The sequence below is a fragment of the Panthera uncia genome, assembly GCF_023721935.1.
Source record: "Panthera uncia isolate 11264 chromosome A3 unlocalized genomic scaffold, Puncia_PCG_1.0 HiC_scaffold_12, whole genome shotgun sequence".
Classification (NCBI taxonomy): Eukaryota; Metazoa; Chordata; class Mammalia; order Carnivora; family Felidae; genus Panthera; species Panthera uncia.
This window is the reverse complement of record NW_026057579.1, coordinates 304,049-325,331: the sequence shown is the minus strand read 5'-3', so window position 1 is coordinate 325,331 and position 21,283 is coordinate 304,049. Positions and strand designations below refer to the sequence as shown.

The 21,283-nt window shown below is 48.8% G+C and overlaps 1 protein-coding gene across 3 annotated transcripts in view; it reads left to right on the top strand.

Moving 5' to 3' along the window:
• Positions 1 to 21,283, top strand: part of TRABD2A (TraB domain containing 2A) — a 53,187-nt gene that overhangs the window by 23,629 nt on the left and 8,275 nt on the right. For 2 of the 3 annotated variants that reach the window (XM_049652039.1, XM_049652037.1), the window contains exons 3-5: positions 12,365 to 12,511; positions 15,049 to 15,223; positions 20,145 to 20,235. In XM_049652039.1, the coding sequence (XP_049507996.1) occupies positions 12,365 to 12,511; positions 15,049 to 15,223; positions 20,145 to 20,235 (413 nt within the window). The remainder of the gene's footprint in view (positions 1 to 12,364; positions 12,512 to 15,048; positions 15,224 to 20,144; positions 20,236 to 21,283) is intronic. The other variant, XM_049652040.1, reaches the window with a different exon arrangement.

Genomic DNA, 21,283 nt, shown 5'->3' with positions numbered 1-21,283 from the left:
ACCCAGGTGAGGTGAGAGAGGCAAGGACCAGAAATCCTCAAGGGGGCTCGAAACAATATCGGGGCGGAATGTTCTGAGGACAAGGAAGACCTTCCCCTACTGCTCTCCAACTATACTTCAAGGAGCTGAATGGCTCTCAAAAGTGAGCTAAGAGAAAAGACACAACAACCCACCGCCCCAGAAGGTGAGGCCTGGGCCTGAACAGATGCGAGCCCCTTTGTTCGCAGAGCTGGGAGGCTGGTGGGGTGGTGCCGGGCTAATGTGAGCCGCATAATGGGCGGTGCCTTTCATATGCAGAGCAGCCCTTTGATCTGAGGGGGATGAAAGTGCTGAAAAGTGGAGAGGCTCGATGGGGGACCTTTGTCTTTGACAATAAAGGCATCTGCCGGACTCGAACCCCCTCGCTCGCTCCTTCAGCCCATGGGCTCCCGCAACAATGCCTCAACTGGGACCTGGGTCTCCCCACAGCTGAAGAAGTCTCAGGAAAGAGAAAGAAGCATGCTGCAAATGTTGGACAGGGAGCTTAATCGATTCTTTCCACAGCCCAGAAAGAAAGGAGAGAGAAGAACTGTAAGGACGCAAGGGGAGAGTGGAAGGGGAGACGTGGGGGGGGGGGGTGGTCTGGGGGGGAAGGGGGGGGGGGGGGGAAGGAAGGGTGGTATTTGAACACTGGAGCAAACTCTCTGGTAATAAGCTTGTTACTTTTCCGAAGACAGTGCAGATGGGGTGAGTATGTGTCACTGGAGGGTTGGAGAGGAGTATTCAGCTAATAAGACATGTTTTGGGGGTCAACTGACACTTTAAAAAAAAAAGACAGTATAAGGCAAGCCCTAATATGAAAGCAGACATCCATTCAGATGTTTCCAGAGGGGAAAAGAAAGTCCTTTTAAGTCTGTACACTGTCAGAAACTATGTTAATTGGAGTTTTACTAGAATTGTAATAATTTCCAATAGTTCTTTCTTTCTTGCTGTCTCTTACTCTTCTTGAAATCTTAACCAAGACTCAAAACAAAGCACTTGGCATTTGGCCTAGAGACGTTCTGCTTGTGGATGGTTTTTGAGTCTATTCTGTGGGTAGATGTACTCCTTGGAAGTAAGCCTGATGGTTCAGCCAGTGCTATATCATGGAGTTGGATGTTCATCCAGGCGTCATGGGAATGGCTTGGGAGGGAGTGGATAGGCATGTCCTGTATAGGGCTGTCCCTTCACGGGCTGTGGCTTTCGGTAGGGGTTTGGGAGAGGAGGGAGCGTGGTGGTTTTGGCATCTCTCGTATGCCTAGCTCTCTGCTATTTCAGAAGAGTCTGAAGGGTCTGAAATAGGAGTATGGTTTTGTGGATGTTTTCCTCCAGAGGTGGAAATTGACCCGATATAGTGATCTCTGAGTGAAGGGTATTGATTAACAGACACAGAGGGTGACTTTGAGGCTGTCTCTGAATCTTTTTACCTGAGTGGCACTGTTATAACCAGGATAGGGCATCCAGGAGAAGTGGGTACTTAGAGGAGGGTACTGTCCTTTCTTAGAGGTGCATGGGTCCTAATCAACTGGGACTTGCTTTGGAAGAAGTAGGCTTTAGACACCTTGGAGAGGTCAAGGCTGGTCTTGCTGCCCATCCTGCTGTTCTATCCAGCTTCTTACTGGAAAGAGCATGAACTTTGGAGGCTGTGAATCTGGGTTTGAATCCTGGCTCCCTCATTTCTTCTCTTTTTCATGTGGGGCAAGATACTGAACCTTTCTGAATCCATTTCCTCCTCTGTAAAGAACCTTTGTAAAGGACCCAGTGCATAATAGACATTTGATGGAAGCTGGTGGTGACCTTTGCTCATGCCACTCTAAGTGGTTGGGCTTATCACTACCTACTCAATATGCCCTAATGCCCCATCCCTGTTGACACATCTTTACACCCTCGGTTCCTCTTGCCTTGCTCCATTTCTTCATTCCTAGGCATTCTTTTCAAACTAGCAGGAAAAACCAGGACAACCTTGGGGTTGAATTTTATTTCTTTTTTTTTCTTTTTTTTTTTTAATGTTTATTTATTTTTGAGACAGAGAGAGACAGAGCATGAACAGCGGAGGGGCAGAGAGAGAGGAAGACATAGAATCTGAAACAGGCTCCAGGCTCTGAGCTGTCAGCACAGAGCCCGATGCAGGACTCGAACTCATGGACCGTGAGATCATGACCTGAACCGAAGTCGGACGCTTAACCGACCAAGCCACCCAGGCGCCCCTGAATTTTATTTCTGAATCCAGTAGTTTGCCACCTTACTTGCCTTTACTCCAAGTGTCCATCTTGGAGTGATTGGTTCAGGAGCCAGTCTTGTCAGTGATTGTCTCAGGATCTGGTTTTAAGCCAATCAGCATGCAGAATTCCTCTGGCTATTCTCATTGGTGTAGGTGTGAGCATGTGTCCTAAGTTGGTGCAAATCAATGGAAGAGACAGAGAGAGAGGTTAGAACAGAGGTTTTCATTTGCCCTGGGTAGGTTTGAGTTTTCTAGTTATAAGGGTGTCCAAAAATAAAGCAGTTACATAGATCAGGAGAGCCCTGAACTTCCCATGCTCCTCTGCTTTGGCCTTTCTGCTGTGTGAGAGTCTGTTTCCCTTTGGTTTAAACTAACTTAGGCTCTGTTCATCCTGACTCCCACTGTCCCTGTGACTGCTCCATATAAGCCCATTCCTTATCTGAAGTCACCATCTTTCTTTATCAAATATGTATTCTAAACAATGTAGTATTTTGTCTTGCTTTCGAATTATTCTATAATGAAACTGGATTATGTACATTCTTCTGTGTCTTGCTGGTTAAGCAAAATTGTGTGATATTCACTCACACTAATGTGTATGGCCGTGATTCATTTTCATGGTTGTGTGGCATCTACCACAATTTTTTGGTTCTCTTCTTGATGGACATTTGGGCTGTTTCCAGGGTTTTGCTGTTTCAAATTATTTTGCTATAAACATCATCATAGTAGTCTCCTAGAACACATATGTGAGAGCTTCCTTCCCATATGCTATGGTTTTCCTCTTTATTTAATTGAACTGTAGTCAGGAACACTGGGATGACTCTCTAGGGACACTTTTCTGAGCCTCGGTCTTCCTGCTTTGACTCCTCTTTAACCCACTTCAAAGGCTACTGTCTCCTTGGTCTCAGGAATTAGGTACCTGTGATCTCCAGCCACTTTCCACCTTCTGCTGGCTCCACAATGATCCCCTCACTGCTCCCTAGCACGGTCTTAGACATGCTATTCCCTTCTACCAAGAGAGGAGACCACCATTTTTGGTAGTAGGACAGGCTTCTTCAAATTCTTTGAGAGCCAACCCAGCTGTGTCTCTCATGTGGAGAACCTGAACTAGCCATGGATTGGCTCCTCCTGTTTGTAAGATGCCCTAGATCCTTCCTAGTGGGACTGTGGTGAGGGCAGGAGCTGGGGCTGTCGCCCTCTACTGGTTTGTAGGGCTACCCTAACAAAGTACCACATACTGGTGGCTTAAACCAACAGAAATGTATTCTTCAATAGTTATGGAGACTAGAGGTCTTAAGTCAAGGTGTCAGCAGGGCCGTGCTCCCTCTGAAAGGCCTGGAGGAGATCCTTCCTTGCCTCATCCAGGTTCTAGTAGTTACTGGCAATTTTGGCATTTCTTGGCTTATGGATGCATCACTCCAATCTCTGCCTGTGTCAGTCATCACATGGCTGTTTTCTCACTGTGTGCCTCCACGGTATCTTCTCTCTGTGCATGTTTTGTCAGTGTCCAGATTTCCCCTTTGTGTAAGGATACCATTCAGATTAGGGCCCACCCTAAAAACCTCATCTTAGCTTGATTACATCTGCAAAGACCCTATTTCCAAATCAGGTGAATCACATTCACAGGTAACAGGGATTAGGATGAGCTTGTCTTTTTGGGGGAACAAAATTCAACCCACAACATCCTCTTTTTACCTTTTCTGCTGCATCTATAGCTGGCTAAGGAGGTGACTTTTGGATTGACTTTTCTTGCCTGACCTGTGGGGACTTTCGCTTATCGTGTGGTGATGGGAACTCCTTCTGCCAGGAGCTCTATCCTCTGTTTTCCTTCTTTCTTTCTGCGCTTCAGCATGAACCTGGGAAACTCTGGCTTCCATCCCAGTCACTCATGGAGTCTTCACTGTGACCAAATGAGATGATCACTGGACATTAGCTGTTTGTACATTGGGCTTACTGGTTGTCTTTGCAGTGGCCACATTCCTGCTGCCCTCTGGGGAGAGACTGGCTTCTGGTGACATGCTGGAAGCACCCTCCTGGGACAAGGTTGCAGTACTCTCCTCCTCCATCTTGTTCATACTCCCTGAGGACATGTTGTGTCCCACAACCCCCTGGTCATGCCAGCTGTGCCTCTTCCTGGACCCTTGCTGGCTGTTCCTGTCATGCTCCATCTGTCTGTCCTGGGCTTATAATAGACTTGGTTGCTGCCACACTCACAGCTCTTGCCGCAATCCTGTGGCTGCCCAGGCTGCTGCCACTCCTGTCGTTGCCCCTTTGTCAGGTCCTGGAGGCTCCATTACTATAGGAGAGTATGTGCTTGGGATAGATACACCGGCTCTTCCGTGAACAGAGGTCTCTTGGAGGTACATTGGATTCCCTCACCCCAGCATAACCAGAAGAGGTGGCTCAGACACCACAGGGACCATATGGAGGCTTCTGATGAACACCTGACCTGATTCCCTTCTCCATGGAGCCCCATGGCCTGTACCAAGGGGAGGAGAAACAATTGAGGGAGAGAAGACCCGAATGTGAGACCAGAAGGGTCTGTTCCCCTTCTTTTCTGAAATGGAGAAAATCAAATGCTTCCAAGTGGAAGAACAGTATGTGCAATCTCCCATTTGATGCAGGAATGCCCTCCTATGGACATTCCAATTTTGCTTGAACAGTCCCAGTGCCAGGGAGAGCAATATTACAGTCTCCAAGCCACATCCTTGTACACTTACATATTACACACTCGTGCTAGTGTTTCTGTAGGAGAGATCTCTAGGAGTAGGACACACACATTTTCCATTTTGATGACTGCTAACAAATTGTGTGTGTATGGAAACACACATTGTATTGATGTATACAAAAATGAGTACATGGCAATTATGGAGAGACATGGAACTCCAAAAGAAGGAAGGACTTTCTAATAGTTAAAAATGTTGCACAGCAGAGCACCTGACTTGAGATAGAAAGCGTTCAAAAAGAAGAGCTTGGTACACTGAGAACCTCTCCAAGGTGGTAAATCCCTTTGCCAAAAAACCACTGGTGGTTTATTTGGCCCTGAGTCCTTCCAAATGTAACACATCTTCCAGGTGAGTCTCCAGGAACAGCAAACGTTTTGCAGGACGTGTCTCAAAGCACTCTGAGCCCGTCTCTTTGTGTGTTTGCACACTGGGGGTGCCACTGGGCTCTGCTTGTCCTCTGTCATAGACACGGGCATGTCCTTTGTATCCCCAGCAGGGTTGGCCTGAGTTCTGCCAGGACCCTCCACTGATGGCTTCAAGAGATATACGAGTTTTTTCCCAACAGGAGAGAAGTCTTCCTATGGATCTAAAGGGACACCCTGAAGGTAGCAGGAATGGCCAGTTGCAAGCTTCAAGTGTAGCTGCTGTTTCACGTGGTCAAAGACAAAAATCTTTACAGGTTTCAAGGGAAGTAACCTGGTTGGCTCTGAGGTCTTGGGGGGCCTTTGGTTCCTTCCTCTGGTGGCCTCCGGTGACATGTGTGGCATGCTTTTCATAACGTGTGGCTCGTCAGGCCAGCAGCACGGCGTTGGGGTGTGGAGGATGGGCTGATGAGTGCCATGCCCGTGGTCCCCATTGTGATGTGTTGTGCACATCAATCACTTCTCTTTTGCTGATCAGGATGATGTTGCTCTAAACAACCTTATGCCCTTGAGTACATACTCTCCTTGTATTCTTGTTGCTGCAGGCCTCCCGGGAGGTGCTGAGCTTGCCCACTGTGTGGCTGCTGTGGGCCAGGTAATGCTATCGCCCAGGTTTGCTGCTCCTGGCACTGCTTTCAATGGCAGGGAAAACTGGAGCTCAGGGGCAAGGTAGTGCCTGTGATGGCCGATCCCTTTCTGGAGCTTCTGCTTCCACCTAAACTCCCATGGGGTGTTTGTTTCTACCGGACTGCCCTCTGTGACCTGTTGCCATCAAACACCCTTTTGTTCTGTCCCACTCCCAACAGCCACCCCCTTAGGACAGGGATAGAATCTTTTCCCCCAAATGCAGCTCCACCTCCCAGAGGGCAGCCTGACTCAGTGGAGTGGGGAGGGGAGGGGCTCCTGTTATTATTACAATTATAATGCAAATACATCATGCTAATGACTTTGCTGACCCCCTCCGGGTGCTCAGAGTTCTAATATTCTACCATCCCCACCTTTTGTCCTCTTTCCCCTAATGTGTCTTGCTTTGCCCTCAGGTGAAAAGAGTGACGGTGAGTGACAGGGATCTATGTAAGGCATCTGCCACTCAGGAATTTTCTAAGAGACTTGGTTGCCCTACATCAGCACAAGTAGCTTGGCAAGATAGTAACCATACAGGAGGCATAATCCGTGGAACTTTCCCGTGCATTCCAAAAGCTAGACTTGAGAATGTAGTATGTGGACTTCTTCTGAAATGATGTTTTGGGTGGTGGTTTCTAGGTTCGGCCACACATAGTTTTGTCTGCACGGAGGAACTGTAGAAGCAATTTTGTTTCAGAAGCATGCTGGTCCCAGAGCCCACATCCTTCCCGGTGAGGATATGAGTCAGACTTCAAAAACTATGGTGTAGAGAGACGTCATTCATCCGGGGTCAGAGAACCGAGCCAGGGATTGACTGCAGGGCAGCGCATACCAGCAGCTCTGTCTCTGGAGACAGTTCATATTTGAAAGAGTTGGCTGTGTTAGCTCTTCATTTCTTCAGGTTCTTGAAGCTCTAACCCTGACTTAATTCCCTCCGTGACTCCCAGCCCCGCATTTGGCGTCACCTGTGGGTGAATGTGGGGCGGTTCATGTATTTATGGGAGGTGCCCATAAGGGGGCTGCGGCACAGGCTCGGCATGGTTTACGTGCGGCTGTTACAAAGCACGGAGCAGCTCTGGCTGCAGTGTGGACTGATACCCAAGATTAAAGGAAATAAGCAAGCTACAGAGCAGTGGGTAGACCATGCTGAGATTTATGTCAGCCGTGAATTGGTGGATACTGGGCTGCAATCCGTGGTTTGGAAGACACTGGCTTAGCAGGTTCGTGGGAAAACCAAGCCATTTGGGTGTCTGGTAGGAGAAGGCTTATCTGAGATCTTGGAGAAATGAACCTGAGTCTTTGTAGGATTGTCTGAAATCATCTGTAGAATTCTGCCTGGATTTCTCCTTGGGGCCTGCCTGAGTCAGCCTGAGCCCAGAGCAGAGGTCCTGGTGACGAGGGATAGAAGCAGAAAAACGTTCACCTGTAGCCCAGAAGGTTGACCTATGCCTGCATAGTCTCGTAAGGATCAGCTATGTGCCGGTTGCTACATTCATAAAGGGTCTCATGACTGCCGTAAATCTCACCGATAGTTAATATCAAACTGAATGACAAACATTTTAGAAACCTGTGCAAGTAGTTTTATGAGTAGAATTCGAAGAAGACATTTATGACTTAAAACTCCCTGCACGTCCCCTTCCCCCTTGAGCACTAAGCATATAACCACCAGCTTCATACAGCGAAAATGCAGCTCTCTGTGCCCACAGGGTCCTGTCCCGTGCAAGCTAACTACTCTAAGTTGTACTGTACAACGTCTCAAGGATTCTTTCTTGGCCATTGTGCTCAAGGATCTCGCAACACTAGTGATGTGGGGAGAAAAAGCAGAAGAAAAAAGATTCAATTTCCTTACAACTTACAGCCTATTGACAAGTCCCTGAGACAGGCAGAGTGACTGACATTCCTCTGGGAGCTCAGCTGTCTCGCGATGACACTTTGCTAAGGGCAAAAAGCAGTCTTAGCTTAACATTATCCCAACCTTTAGGATCCTGTAAGTCTACTTTAACATATAAAAATTCCTTTGAAAACTTCCCTTATCTTCCCCTACCCCCCACCCCAGGATATAGGTTGGCAAACATATTCCAAGCTTATGGTCCACTCATGTACATCTGAAGGGTCTCACGACTGAGGTTTTATTAGACAGTAAATGACCTTTTCCTAAAAGTAGCTAGCCCCCTCAGGATCCTGGAAACCTTGTTTCCAAAATACCTTAGAGACTTACACTATCCCTGACCCCCTGCAACCTGAAGGTATATAATCAGTCACCTGTCACAACCCCAGTGCAGCTCTTTCTGCCCATGGGTCCTGTCTCCCTGCTTTGATAAAACCACCGTTTTGCACCAAAGACGTCTCAAGAATTCTTTCTTGGCCATTGAATCTGAACCCCAATGCTTCAGACCACATCACTAGGACAGCTTTGGATTGGGGGTGGTGGGGACACCTCTGGGGTGCCTCTGGGCTCCTGCATCCAGCTTGCTTTCTCACTGGCAAGGCTGTAGGAAACCTTCATTTGTCCCTTCTTGTAGTCACAAATTTCCCTTTTTCTTTTCTATGACTTGCTGTAGTCATTAATGTTATCTTATGGATAAGGAGGAGGATTCAGGCTGCCTGTGCTTCAAAAACAATGTTTGCCAAACCCTGGCTTTTAATTCCACAATCCTCTTGTCTTACGGTATAATGTATAACTTTAGTATTAATTCATGGAAAGGCATTTATTTGAATCCTTAAGGGTCAAAAGAACACAAAGAAAAAAGCGGAGGAGATATCTCTACATTTGTCTATCGTGTCGTCTGTCAGCTTTTACACACAGAGACTGTCCATGGACGGATACATAAGTCACTGGAAGTGATTGTTTTTAGGGAGGATGATTCAGGTATAGGAACAGGAAGGAGTTCTTTTTCTTAGTACTGCTTGGAATTTTTACCATATTCATATGAACTATTAAAAAAAGGGTAAGCTGAGCCTGACACGTTTTAACTTGTGTCTCCAAACGCTTCCCTTGAAGTCCTAACCCTCAGGACCTGAGAATGTGATCTTATTTGGAAATGGGGTCTTTGCAGATGATTTAGGATGAGGTCATTGGGGTGGGCACTAATCCAATATGACTGTGACTGTGTCCTTATACAAAGGGAAAATTTGGGCATACCTGTTCAGTTGGTGGAGCATTGGACTCTTGATTTGGGCTCGGGTCATGATCTCACGGTCATGAGATCAAGCCCCGCATCAGGCTCTATGTTGGGTGTGGAGCCTGCTTAAGATTCTCCGTATCCCTCTCTCTCTGGCCCTCCCCTGCTTCTGCATGCACTCTCTCTCTCTCAAAATAAATAAATACCACTACTGCTACTCTTTAAAAAGTAAAAAATAACAAATAATGAAAACAAAAAATAGAAAGGGGAAATTTGGGCACAGACATATGTGGGGAGTAAGCCATATGGAAACTGGAGTTATGTGGCCACCAGCTAAGGAATGATCAGAAGCTAGGAGAGAGATCTGGAACAGATCCTTCCCTAATTCCTTCAGAGGGAACATGGCCTTGCCAGCACCTTGATTTTGGACTTCTGGCCTCCGGAACTGTGAGACAATACTTTCTGTGGTTTAAGCCGCCCAGGTTGTGGTACTTTGTTATGGTGGCCCAAGGAATCTACTACAACTCGTGACTAAATGTTAGCAGAGGCTCCAAAGAAAGGGATTGGATGGAGAGGAGAAGGCGGTGGGTGGCACAGAGTTGGTTAGGGAGGAGGTGAGGGGGGCCGCGTGCATAGCCTGGGCCACTCAGCCAGACCCCTGTACTTTCTCCTTTGCCTTGCCTTCCCTTCCTGGTTGTCTGCCTCGGCTCTCATCGGGGCAGGCTGCCCGCTGTACCTGGGCTTGTTGGCTGTCCAGGAACAGTGCCAGGTGTGATTCCATAACCCTAGGAGGCTAGGTCAGTGACAACGCCCCATCAGGATAAACCTCTTGGAAGGTGTCTCTGTGGTCACTGTAACCAAATACAGTTATTTCTGAGGAATTTACTAATCTGTGAGTCACATCCTGAAACTCCAAATTTGTCAGACTGACTCAGGCTTTGCCAAGCACAGCAAGGAGAGTAAATTGCATAAGAATGACCAACAATCATTAATCTTGTCAGACTGTGGGGCTTCTGAGATGCCAGAGTAGGTCTCTAAGGAAGCTGAGTCTGGACCACCATGGTTTTAGTTGGGTGAGTTTGGGGCTTTGTATTGTTTTTGTGGAGCCCTCATGTGTTCCCTGACTCCTGCTCTGGGGCCCTCGAGACTTCCTGCAGAGCACCGGGGGGTGGTTGCCTCCTCCAGCTGCCAAGGCAGACACAGAGGGCCACCCCTGGTTTGCCCCAAAGAAGGCACCTCCAGCAGTGCCTCTATGGCCCTGCCCCTGGTTGGATGGAGCTTGATCATCAAAAGTAAATATAAGAAGCAAAGACAAACATCCTAGCAAGGCTTTGGAAGCCTGTCATGAACAGATGAAATGTCTTCAGGATAAATGACATTTGACTACACTGAGAAGGGACTGGATAAGGCCCACTATGTGGGCCACACGGTCTTCTCCACTTTGCAGACCCACCTGTCCATTAGAATGCGTGGCTTGATCTTCTCCAAATACCAAGAACACCTTAAAAAAAGCATTTTGAAACTAATGGAAACTCTTGGAGGAAGGTCTGCTAGTTACAGATTCCTGGGCTTGTCCTGAATGCCCTTAGGGGAAGGGCAAAATCCATCAGCATGTATTTGTTGAGAACTTGGTGTCGATTGAGACAGAAAGTGTGAGACCTTGGCCTGGAGCCTGGCATACTGCCCCTCCCCCTCCTCTCCAAAGATCTGTTCCTCCAGCTAATCTGAAGTCATTTAGCAATTCCCAGTGGCGGTGGACAGGTCTTAATTGTGTGGCTTTAGAATCCAGGGGCTTATCCCCATGGAAGACTGAATTTCCTCATTTAGACCATAATTTATGGACATACACCTGGGTGTATCTGCCTCTTGGTCAGCTCATGTCACCAGTAGAGGGCTGGAGACAGGGCATGGTCCAGAAGGTCCAGGCCCAACAGACAGGAGGGGGATGTTTTGAGAGAAGAGGGGAGGAGGGGACTTTTCAAAGAGGGGCAGGGCCTCAGGACAGGTACAGCCAATACTGGAGTAACCAAGGGAGACAGGGCCATGGGAGGAGGGCATACAGCAGGCTTGCGCCGCAGTGGCCTGTGGGAAGCAACTCAACAAGAGCCTCTGCCACTCAGAATGAGGAGAACGTGTGACAGGAGAAAGGAAGGGGTCGTTTGCTGACTTGAGACATGTAATAGGTTGTCTCCGGAGAATCAAAAAGTTCTGGCTGAAGACCTCACGGAGTGCTCAGGCAGACCCTGTCTGTCTGCCTTCCAGCAAACGGCGAGGGAATTTGCTGCTGCCTTCCAGCAGACGGCAAGGCAGTATCTGTATATGGATTCCTGGGGTAGCACGTGGAAGGGCAGCCGTGGAAGGTGATGATATGTCTGCATCCATACCTGGAGAGAACGTGAGAGAAAATGCCACAGCATCTTCAGTGTTGTCAGGAGCCTTGTGCAGGATGGCCAGCTCCAGTCCCACCCGGTGCCAGAGTCCCACCTTCCCCTCTGACCCAGTTCTCTGGGCCCACGGAGAATCTACTGTTTTGTAAAATTCCTTGAGTCTGGATTTTCCCAAAGGGTGTTCTAGTGAAGCCTTCTCTTGTGGTGCGTGCCTCAGATAAATTTGGGAAGCCTGGCACACTCTCCCTTCAGGAAGAACCACAGCACACATTAGCGTGTCAGAGACTCTGAGAAACTTGCACAGACCAACTGGTTGATTTTGTCTAGCCCTCGTTTCTCCCCTTTTTCCACCATAACTTTATTAACACCCTGCCGACCCAGTGAATCCACTAGTCAGCAGACGCCACACTGATGGTTAGAAGATGTCGTGCGTATATTCCTGTCCAGTCCTTCATGTGAGTGAAGCCTTCGGTAAGTGTCTGTCTGTGTGTCTCTGGCTGCTTCCCGACCTTCCTCCCCAGCTTCTTCACACCTTCATCTGCAGCCATTCTCTGGTCTCTTTACCTCTTGGTGACTCTCATGGGATAGCTCCAGGTTGTCTGTGTCCCTCTTAAGGTACTTCCTCCCAGTGTGACCCACAGGGGACCAACTTGGGCAGGACTGTCCTCCTTTTCTTTGGACACCATCTGGGGATTTGTGTTTCCTTTTTTAGCAGCAGCGTCCATGTCCTTATGCGACAAACCCAGAGGTGAGGTCATTATCAACCACGGACAAAAGATATAAGATGGGGAGGCTAACGATTGCTGTGTCAGTGAACTTAAAAGGGCCTTATGTTTTCTCCTCTTAGGTCATCTTTGCTTTGAACCAGACCCTCCTGCAGCAGGAGAGCCTTCGAGCAGGCAGCCTTCAGATCCCCTACACGACAGAGGATCTCATCAAACACTATAACTGTGGGGACCTCAGCTCCGTCATCTTCAGCCATGACAGCTCCCAGGTGAGGGCCCTTGTCCTCTGCCCAGCTCAGTGTGGATTTAAACATGAGAACAAAGGCATTACCTGCTGACACCTGAATCTTCCGTGAACAAAGGATTGAGGTCATAAAGGGCTCTAAAAATAAAATTGGGCAGGTTTAGATGTGGAATGAAATGCTGCAGCTAACAGAGCCATTCTTTATGATACGTGAGAACGGAGGGGGTGTTGATGAGAGTTAATTCCAGGATCCCAGGCAAAGGATGGAGCTAGGGATCCAGGGGCAGACCTCACGGCCTGGGCAATAGGCAGCACGAAGCCGCCTCCCGAGCAGGGAAGGGATCTGAGTCTGAAAGCCCCTGACTGACTTAGGAAGCACTTCTGGGAAATGGTGGGACAGAACTCCGGCTGCAGCTTGCAGTGGCTTCTGGGACCACGTGAGCATGATGGGTTTGGATGTGTTCGTGGCCGCACTGGTGCAGCGAGTGACACATGGGACAGGTTTTACCTGTGGGCCATCAAGGGGAAGGAAGCTCAGAGGAATGCAGCCTCCCTATGGCAGGGATATTGGTTATGCTTTTATCAACGAGAGTCCCAGAGGACAAGCCATGACTTCCTCCCCTCCCCTCACCGAGACCACATGGCAGCGGCAATGCCAGCTGAGCTTCTGAGATGGGGCGTGTGTTGTCTCCTCCACCAGGACCACTGTCCTCATGCGGTAGGGGGCTGTGAGTGATGCTGGGGTTGGGGGGGGGAGTCTGTTAGATCTGGGGACCCTAAGGAACCGTGAGTGAATGGGAGAGGTGAAAAAGGAATGGCAGCCTGGGGAGAGGAACAATAGGGATCCAGCGTCAGCCCCACAAGTGTCAGAAGATACAAGGAGCTTTCCAGAGAGTCTGGAGCTGGAGGAAGTTAAACGAAGGCAAAGCAAGCAAGAGGAAGGGAAAACAAGAAATACCCGAAGAAAAGCAGTACAGTTGATGGTGATGACAATTCTTGGTGGGTGTGGGGGAAGTGGGGAGATAAGTCAAGATAGATGGGGAAATTAAAATTTGAAATGGCAGAAAAAAGCTAATATGGGGGGAGGATTTGGGAGTTTTATGGGAAAATGGGAAGGCTGGTAGCAGTCAGGGACAGATGTCTTATGCAACCCTTTCCTGTGGCCCCTTCATACCTGTTCTGCTCACAGGGCCCGCCCATGGTGTGGGGTATTGGGAATGTGCCTGTCATGGTGCCAGGAAGGCCAGGCTGGTCAGACCCAGGGGTGCGGGTTGTAGGTCATGTTTGGCATTTAGCTGTGGGAGGTCACCCTGCACGGGCTGCCTGCCCGTGGGGAGGGGCTGGTACAAAGGAAGCACTCTGCTGAAGAGAAGGGACTTGAGGAAACGGATAGAAGGATCTCACATGAAGGACATGATTTTTAAAAAGATGACAAAGGAGGGGCGCCTGGGTGGCTCAGTCGGTTAAACGTCCGACTTCGGCTCAGGTCACGATCTCGCGGTCCGTGAGTTCGAGCCCCGCGTTGGGCTCTGTGCTGACAGCTCAGAGCCTGGAGCCTGTTTCAGATTCTGTGTCTCCCTCTCTCTCTGACCCTCCCCCGTTCATGCTCTGTCTCTCTTGGTCTCAAAAATAAATAAACGTTAAAAAAAAAAAAGATGACAAAGGAGAAGATGAGGGCTTTGGATTTGAAAATGAAAAAAGTATCATTTTGAGGAAATGGCTAAAGGGGATCTGTTGTCCTTAAAGTGGCAATTGATGGCTCCGTTACAGGGTAAGGACTTCTGGAAGGTCTTTGAGAGGCTACTGCACGTGGGAGAAGCAGCCAGGGTAGATATTCTGTCTTATATTTGAGTGAAGTAATGGTTAACCTCGTTAAATCCCTAGGTAGAAGAGAGAGCACGTGCCCAGGAGGAGGGAATCCAGAGGGGTGGGGAGGGAACTCGGTGTATCACCTCACCGACAGCCCCTGTTCTTAGCCAAAATACTGAATTTGGCTCACGTGTGCACCAGAACCAGGTGAAATATTTGCCAGGAGGGCAAAGAACATTGGAGAAAGCAAGAGGGAGACTTGGGAAGTGGAGAAATAATTACAATTAAAATTGTATGGCATTTAAAAGACAGGTGAATGGTTATAGACATGCCATGTATTCAGCAGTAGAGTCATCATTATTGATTCTAAAATATGTAATTATGTAAAATTATTTTTGTAGAGAAGGCATGTGTGAATCAGACAAGTGAAAACGATGGACGTGTTAGGCAAAGACACGGTCTCCGTATATAAACACGTGGCAACAGCACTCTCATTTGAATAGAACAGAAGTCCTGTTTAAAATAGCCCAAGAGTTCTTCCAGTCCACTTCATCGACTATGTTTTCACTTGGGTTACAGAGAATGATAGCACAGCTTGAAAAAGTAGTAGGTGGGAGACCCCAAGCGTGGTGGTGCGTGCTCTTTCCCTGCCAGCTTGACCCTCTTGGCTGGGTGATTTGGGGCTCAAATGAAGCAACTTGGTCAGTGACACCGTTGCCCCTGATTTGTTTTTTTCTTTTTCTTTTGGCGGAGGTTCCCAATTTTATTAACGCCACGCTGCCACCGCAGGAGCGCGTCACCGCCCAGGAGATCGACAGCTACTTCCGCCAGGAGCTCATCTACAAGCGGAATGAGAGAATGGGGAAGCGGGTGAAGGCCCTTTTGGAAGAGTTCCCGGACAAAGGCTTTTTCTTTGCCTTTGGAGCTGGTGAGACATAGGTTACCTCTGCTGGGAGGCTGGGCTCCGTTGCTCCTCCCACGAAGGGACCCCGGAGGTGGGATGCTGGTAGGAGGTGAGATGAGTGGCACCTTCTTTGACTTATTTCACTTGCAAAGTGGCTCCAGCTGATGCCTGAGTATCCAGCACTGTTGAACCTTTGCTGGGCGGGCTGGTACCTGTGACATCACCATAGCTCTCCCTCCACCTGGTGTTCAAAACACACTCCCCTGGAAGCTGGGAAGGCCTTTCTCTCTCTTCCCAATTTGGCACTTAATCCCAACACTTTTCTGGTACCCTTCACTTTTTTAACTTCCCCTAAAATTTGTCTTGTCTTCTCTCTCCCCTCTGACCATGAGCCTCCCAGGCACAAGACTTGGTGCTGATATGTCAGCCATTACCAACTGTTAACAGTGTACATGGAAACAGACTGGGAAAATTATTTCCTTTTGTGGACTTTTTGAAATAAATTATCTCCTCTTCTTGAGTCATTCTAGCACAGCTTTGCACACTCCAGAATTAAAGACAGAAATGACAACAGGCTTGGGGCGCCTGGGTGGTTCAGTGGGTTAAGCATCCGACTCTGAGTTTTGGCTCAGGTCATGACCTCACATTCATGAGATGGAGACCCTTGTCGAGCTCTGTGCTGACAGCACAGAGCCTGCTTGGGATTCTCTCTCTCTGCCCCTTGCAACTTGTGTGCATGTGCGCTCTCTCTCCCAATAAATAAACATTAAAAAGAAGAGAAAAGGAAAGAAACGAAAAGGAAAGGAAAGAAAAGAAAAGAAAAGAAAAGAAAAGAAAAGAAAAATGCCAGAGACTGAGTAGTGTGCAGAAGGAGCATTTGCTGCCCTTGGCTTCTCCTTTCAATTCTCCATTAGCTTCATAAGTGTGGACAAGTTCCCTCAGTTTTTTTACTGGTAAAATGGGGGGGGGGGTGGGGGTTGGAGAAGAGCACTTGCAGAGTGGCAGAGTGAGAGGTCAAGTAGAATCACCCGATCTCAAGATCCTTAGCTTAATTACATCTGCAAAATCTTTTGTTTTCTTTTTTTCCCCAGATAACATTCACAGGTTTCAGGGATTAGGATGCAGATGTATTTGGGGGACCATTACCACAACATCTGAAAATCAATTAATATAATCCCCCATATTAGTAGAACTCAAGGACAAACACCACACGATGCTCTCAACAGACATAGAAAAAGCAAACAATAAAGTGCAACATTCTTTCATGGTGAACATACTCATCAAGCGAAGGCTACAAGGGAACTTACTTCATCAGCCTGTTGAAGGGTCACTTTAACATATTAAATGACGAAAGATGAAATGCTTTCCCCCTAAGATGAGGAACAGGACAAAGATGGCTGCTCTCACCACTTCTCTTCAACAGTGTGTGAAGGTTCTAGCCAGGAAAGTTAGGAAAAGGAATAAAAGACATTCATATTGGAAAGGAGGAAGTAAAACTATCTCTTTTCTCAGATGACATGGTCTTGTGCATAGAAAATCCTAGGTAACCGACTAAAAAACTCTTAGAACTAAAAACCCAGGGTACAAGGAGGCAAGATAGAAGATCAGTACACAAAAGTCCGTTGTGTTTCCATACTCTAGCAATGAATAATTTGAAAATGAAACTAAGAAACTAGTTCTGTTTAAAAGCGTAAAAAAAATACTTAGTACGAGATGTATCAAAACGTACAACGGAAAAGCGAAATCATCAGAGGGAATTAAGACCTAAGTAAATGGAAAGACATATGGTCATGAATTGGAAGGCTTGAACAGTGTTAAAATGACAATATTCTCCCCTGTTGATCTAGACATTCAATGTAACCGTCATCAAAATCTCAGCTGATGAAAATGCTTTAAAATTAGATAGCGGTGATGGTGGCACAACTTTGGGAATATTCCCCAAATCACTGAATTGTGCACTTGAAAAGGATGAATTTTAGGGGTGCCTGGCTGGCTCAGTCTGCAGAACATGTGACTCTTGATCTCAGGGTTGTGAGTTTGAGCCCCATGTTGGGTGGAGAGATCATTAAAAAAAATCATAAGCTTTAAAAAAAGGATATTTTTATGTTGTGGAAAAAATGAGAGGTTGGGCTCCTACATCTTGTTCACAAATGAACAGTTTCTGCATTTGGTGCTCGGTCCTCTGTGAGTTGTGTGAGTGGTTTTCCTCTTCTCCAAGTCTCACATTCCATATTTGGGTTGTGCACAGTGCTGTGTGGCCCAGTGCCCATGTCTGGCCTGTCTCAGCAAAGCTGTTAGCTCTGGTTCTGCAGCACCCCGAAAGGGGTTAGGTACCAGAAGCCCCCCGTGGCACCTGGTAGGGGTGATGGTGGCCCTCTGTTAGAACACAGAGCTGGTGCTCGCTTCGGCAGCATATATACTAAAATAAGACACCGAGCTGGTGGCTCGGTCCCGGCGGCTGTGTCGGGTCCTCCAGGATGGAAGGTACCAGCCCCTGAGCGTGGGCTTTTGCCTTCCACTCCTGCGAGACTCAGCTGATCTCTCAAAAGCTTCCCTGACGTCCGGTGGTGGGATGGCGGGGCACTGGGTGCAGGGGAAGGGTGGGCGCTTTGAGATGACAGTGGCCTACTGTGTTGCGCGAGGCTGGGCAGCAGGTTGGCTGGCGGCCAGATGGCAGGTTGATCTGAGCAGCTGGGAGGGCAGGCCCTCCAGATGGCGACTGCTGGACCGATGGCCCAGGTGAGATGTAGCACCTGGGCTCGCCTGATTCTCCGGGCACAGCTCATCGTATTGCCGCAGCGCTGGGCAGAGGCCTCACAGCTGGGTGCTTTGGGGGCCAGGGGTGCCATGGACAGTCGCCAGTGCCAAGTTCTCTTCCTGGCGCTGCTTTCTCCACCGCAGGAATCCGTTTCTTTCTGAAGGCTGTGTTGACCAGAGGGAACCACAGAAATTGCTCCCGACGCTTAGCCTTACCGGTTAAAAAATTTTTAAGTCTGTGGTTAGCAAGCTTTTAATTGCAAAGCGAAGGTAACCAAAAACTAAAAGCTGCAGAGTTTCTTTAAAAATTTTTTTTAATGTTTATTTATCTTTGAGACAGAGAGAGACAGAGCATGAACGGGGGAGGGGCAGAGAGAGAGAGGGAGACACAGAATCCAAAGCAGGCTCCAGGCTCTGAGCCGTCAGCCCAGAGCCCAACGTGGGGCTCGAACTCACGGACCGTGAGATCGTGACCTGAGTTAAAGTCGGACGCTTAACCGACTGAGCCACCCAGGCGCCCCAAAGCTGCAGAGTTTCAAATCAAACAACAACTTTCATTGTGGGGGTCTGGAGAGAAAATTTAGAGATGAGAAATGGAGCTCGCCTTTGTGGCAGGAAAAGTCAGTCAAACAGAATAGTTTGGTTCCGTGCTGAGAAAGCACTGGTAATAGGGGCAGTTTGTTCACTTGACAGATACAGTTTTTATTCTGAATTGCTTGAGAGGGTGGACTCTGGAGCCAGACCACTTGGGTTTGAGATGCAATCTGCTTCATCTCCCTGTGCCTCTTGCTCACCTGTAAAATGGAGACAATAATACGCCCACCTTATAGGGCTGTTGGCAGGGGCGGGGGCTGTCAAATGATGTGTAAAGCATTGTGCCTGGTAATGCTCAATGACTGTTGGCTACTTTATTTTTGTGATCACGCCCTGCTGTGTGGGCTTGGTAATGGCTGGGGGAGTGAGGGTTGCTGCAGCACTCTGTAGGCTCAGTAGCGCCCCCCCGCCGCCCTCACCCCCAGTCCAGGCAACATCTGTGCATGAGTTAATTGCACTTGTGCACCAGGGCTAATCTGGGCCTTGCCAACGTCCCTTTCATCTGAGCCAGTTGCCCTCAGCAATCTTGGGGTCACAGACTCTACAGTTGAACCCAAGAATGTGGTAGAGCCCGGTACCTTCTGCCAGTCACCGCCCTCGGGCTCCCCAGGCTCTCAGAGGCTGACCTAGGTTCACCCTGCTTTCTAGAGCTGTGGGAACAGGACACGAGGGAGACCCACAGACTGCCCGTTGCCTGGCCAGCAGCTTGGATGTACCTTAATTTGCTGTCCCGGTCTCTGGTTATTGAGTATTGACGTGTCAAGATTGTACAGACCCTGGAGCCAAATGGCCTGGCTTTTAGATTCTGCTATGTGGCTGCTTAGCGTGTGAAGCCCTGGACCTATTTTACCTCCGTTTTCCAATTTAAAGTGCAGGTAAGAACGATACCTCTAAGGTTCTGCTCAAACACAGGATGGAGTGCCGCAATTGAATCGGCCATTTAGGACATTAAAGTGCCATATACTGTCACAGAGAGGGACGTTGTGAGCCTGGATGATCATGTCAGTTCTGAGCATCAAAACCTGAACGGAAAGGAGGTTGATCCCAGGATCTGCTCTTGGCCTTGAACATGTCTAGGATGTCATTGTAAGCTTACCTGGCTGATCTTTGTTTTTCATGAAAAGGGAGGAAGTGAAATAACATTCACATTGAGGTTTCCAGCTATGGTGGCTTCTGCTAGATGCAGGTGTTTCACTGTGCATGTATAATTATGTGTGGGACAGAAGGGGGCTCGGGTCTCAGAGGTGGTTGGATTGTGTAAATGATGAGAGTGGTCGGGACTGTTGACACTGCATTGAGACCTGGAAGGTTGGGATTTGGTGTCTAGGCTCTCCCTTCGCTGTGCGACTCTGGGCAGCTCACCCCACCCTTCTGATCTTCTGTGTCCTCATCTCTGAAACACTGCTTGTCCCTCCCTGCCTGCCTGGAGGGCAGTTGGGAGACCTGACTACAGAAGCTCTTAGGAACTCTACTGGGCTGGACAGAAAGGGATGGAGGGCTGGCAGGGTTATTTCTTTGTTCTGGGCTGTGTGTCTGGGGGTGTGTTTAGTGGTCACGGGAGCTGCCGTATTTCTGATCATTTTTCTTACTGCAGGTCATTTCATGGGCAACAATACAGTGCTTGATGTCTTGCGGCGCGAAGGCTATGAGGTAGAACACGCCCCCGCTGGACGACCCATCAACAAGTAACCTTCCTGTGCTTCTATCCTGGTTGGGGAGCAGCTAGCAGAGCCGAGACCCCCACGGGGCTGCCCCGGCACCAGGGCGGGCTCTACCCTGAGGGGCTCCAGAGGCCCCCAGCACGGCTATTACCACCTTCCCTGCCTGGCCGCTAAATGGACACTTGGCACCCGGCTCCGCTGGCATCCTGTTGTGGCTGGGGCTGTGTCAGACGGGGGTTGGCTGGCCGGGCACTTCGGGCAACAGAGGCCATTCTGGCTTTTTTCCTCAGTGGCCTTGGGGCAGAGAAGGAGAAGGGAAGATTACCCCATGGTCCCAGGGGCCCCAGGAGAGGTCATTGGGCTTGATGCTTAGTGCCTTTCCAGTGGGCATTTGGGAAGTTTCAGGGAGGCAGGTGGTGGAATCAGTCATAACACAGGGTCAGAGGGGCTAGAAGCGCAGGGCGTGGCTGTGAGACCCTTCTCGGGACAGGAGCAAAGCCCTTTCTCTTTCCCTGGGCTGTTCCTTCCCCCAGGTCTGTTTCTCATTTTGATGGCTCTGTGGACCCCTCCCTCCCCTCCAAACTAGTCAGCTTGGGCCACCGTAACAAAATGCCACAGACTGGGCACTCGAACAGCAGAAATTTATTTTCTTACAGTTCCGGAGGCCAGAAGTCCAAAATCAAGGTGTTGGTAGGTTTGATTTCCCCTGAGGTCTCCCTTAGGCTTGCACGTAGCCTCCCTCTCCCTGTCCCCACATGGCCTTCCTCTGTGCGCACACAATCCTAGTGTCTCTGTGTGTTTAAATTTCCTCTCATAAGGATACTAGTCAGATTGGACCAGGGCCCACCCTAACGACCTCATTTTATCTTAATAACCTCTTTAAAGGCGCTGCCTATGAATGCAGTCACATTCTGAGGAACTGGCTATGGAGGCTCCAACATAGGAATTCAGCCCCTAACACACGCCTTTCCTCCCCCACTCCCTCCCGACCGCGCTCACCAGCGCCCCCTCCTGGCAGGGATCCCAGCGGTAGTGAGGAGAAGGCCCATCCCTTCTACTGAGGGGTAGAGAG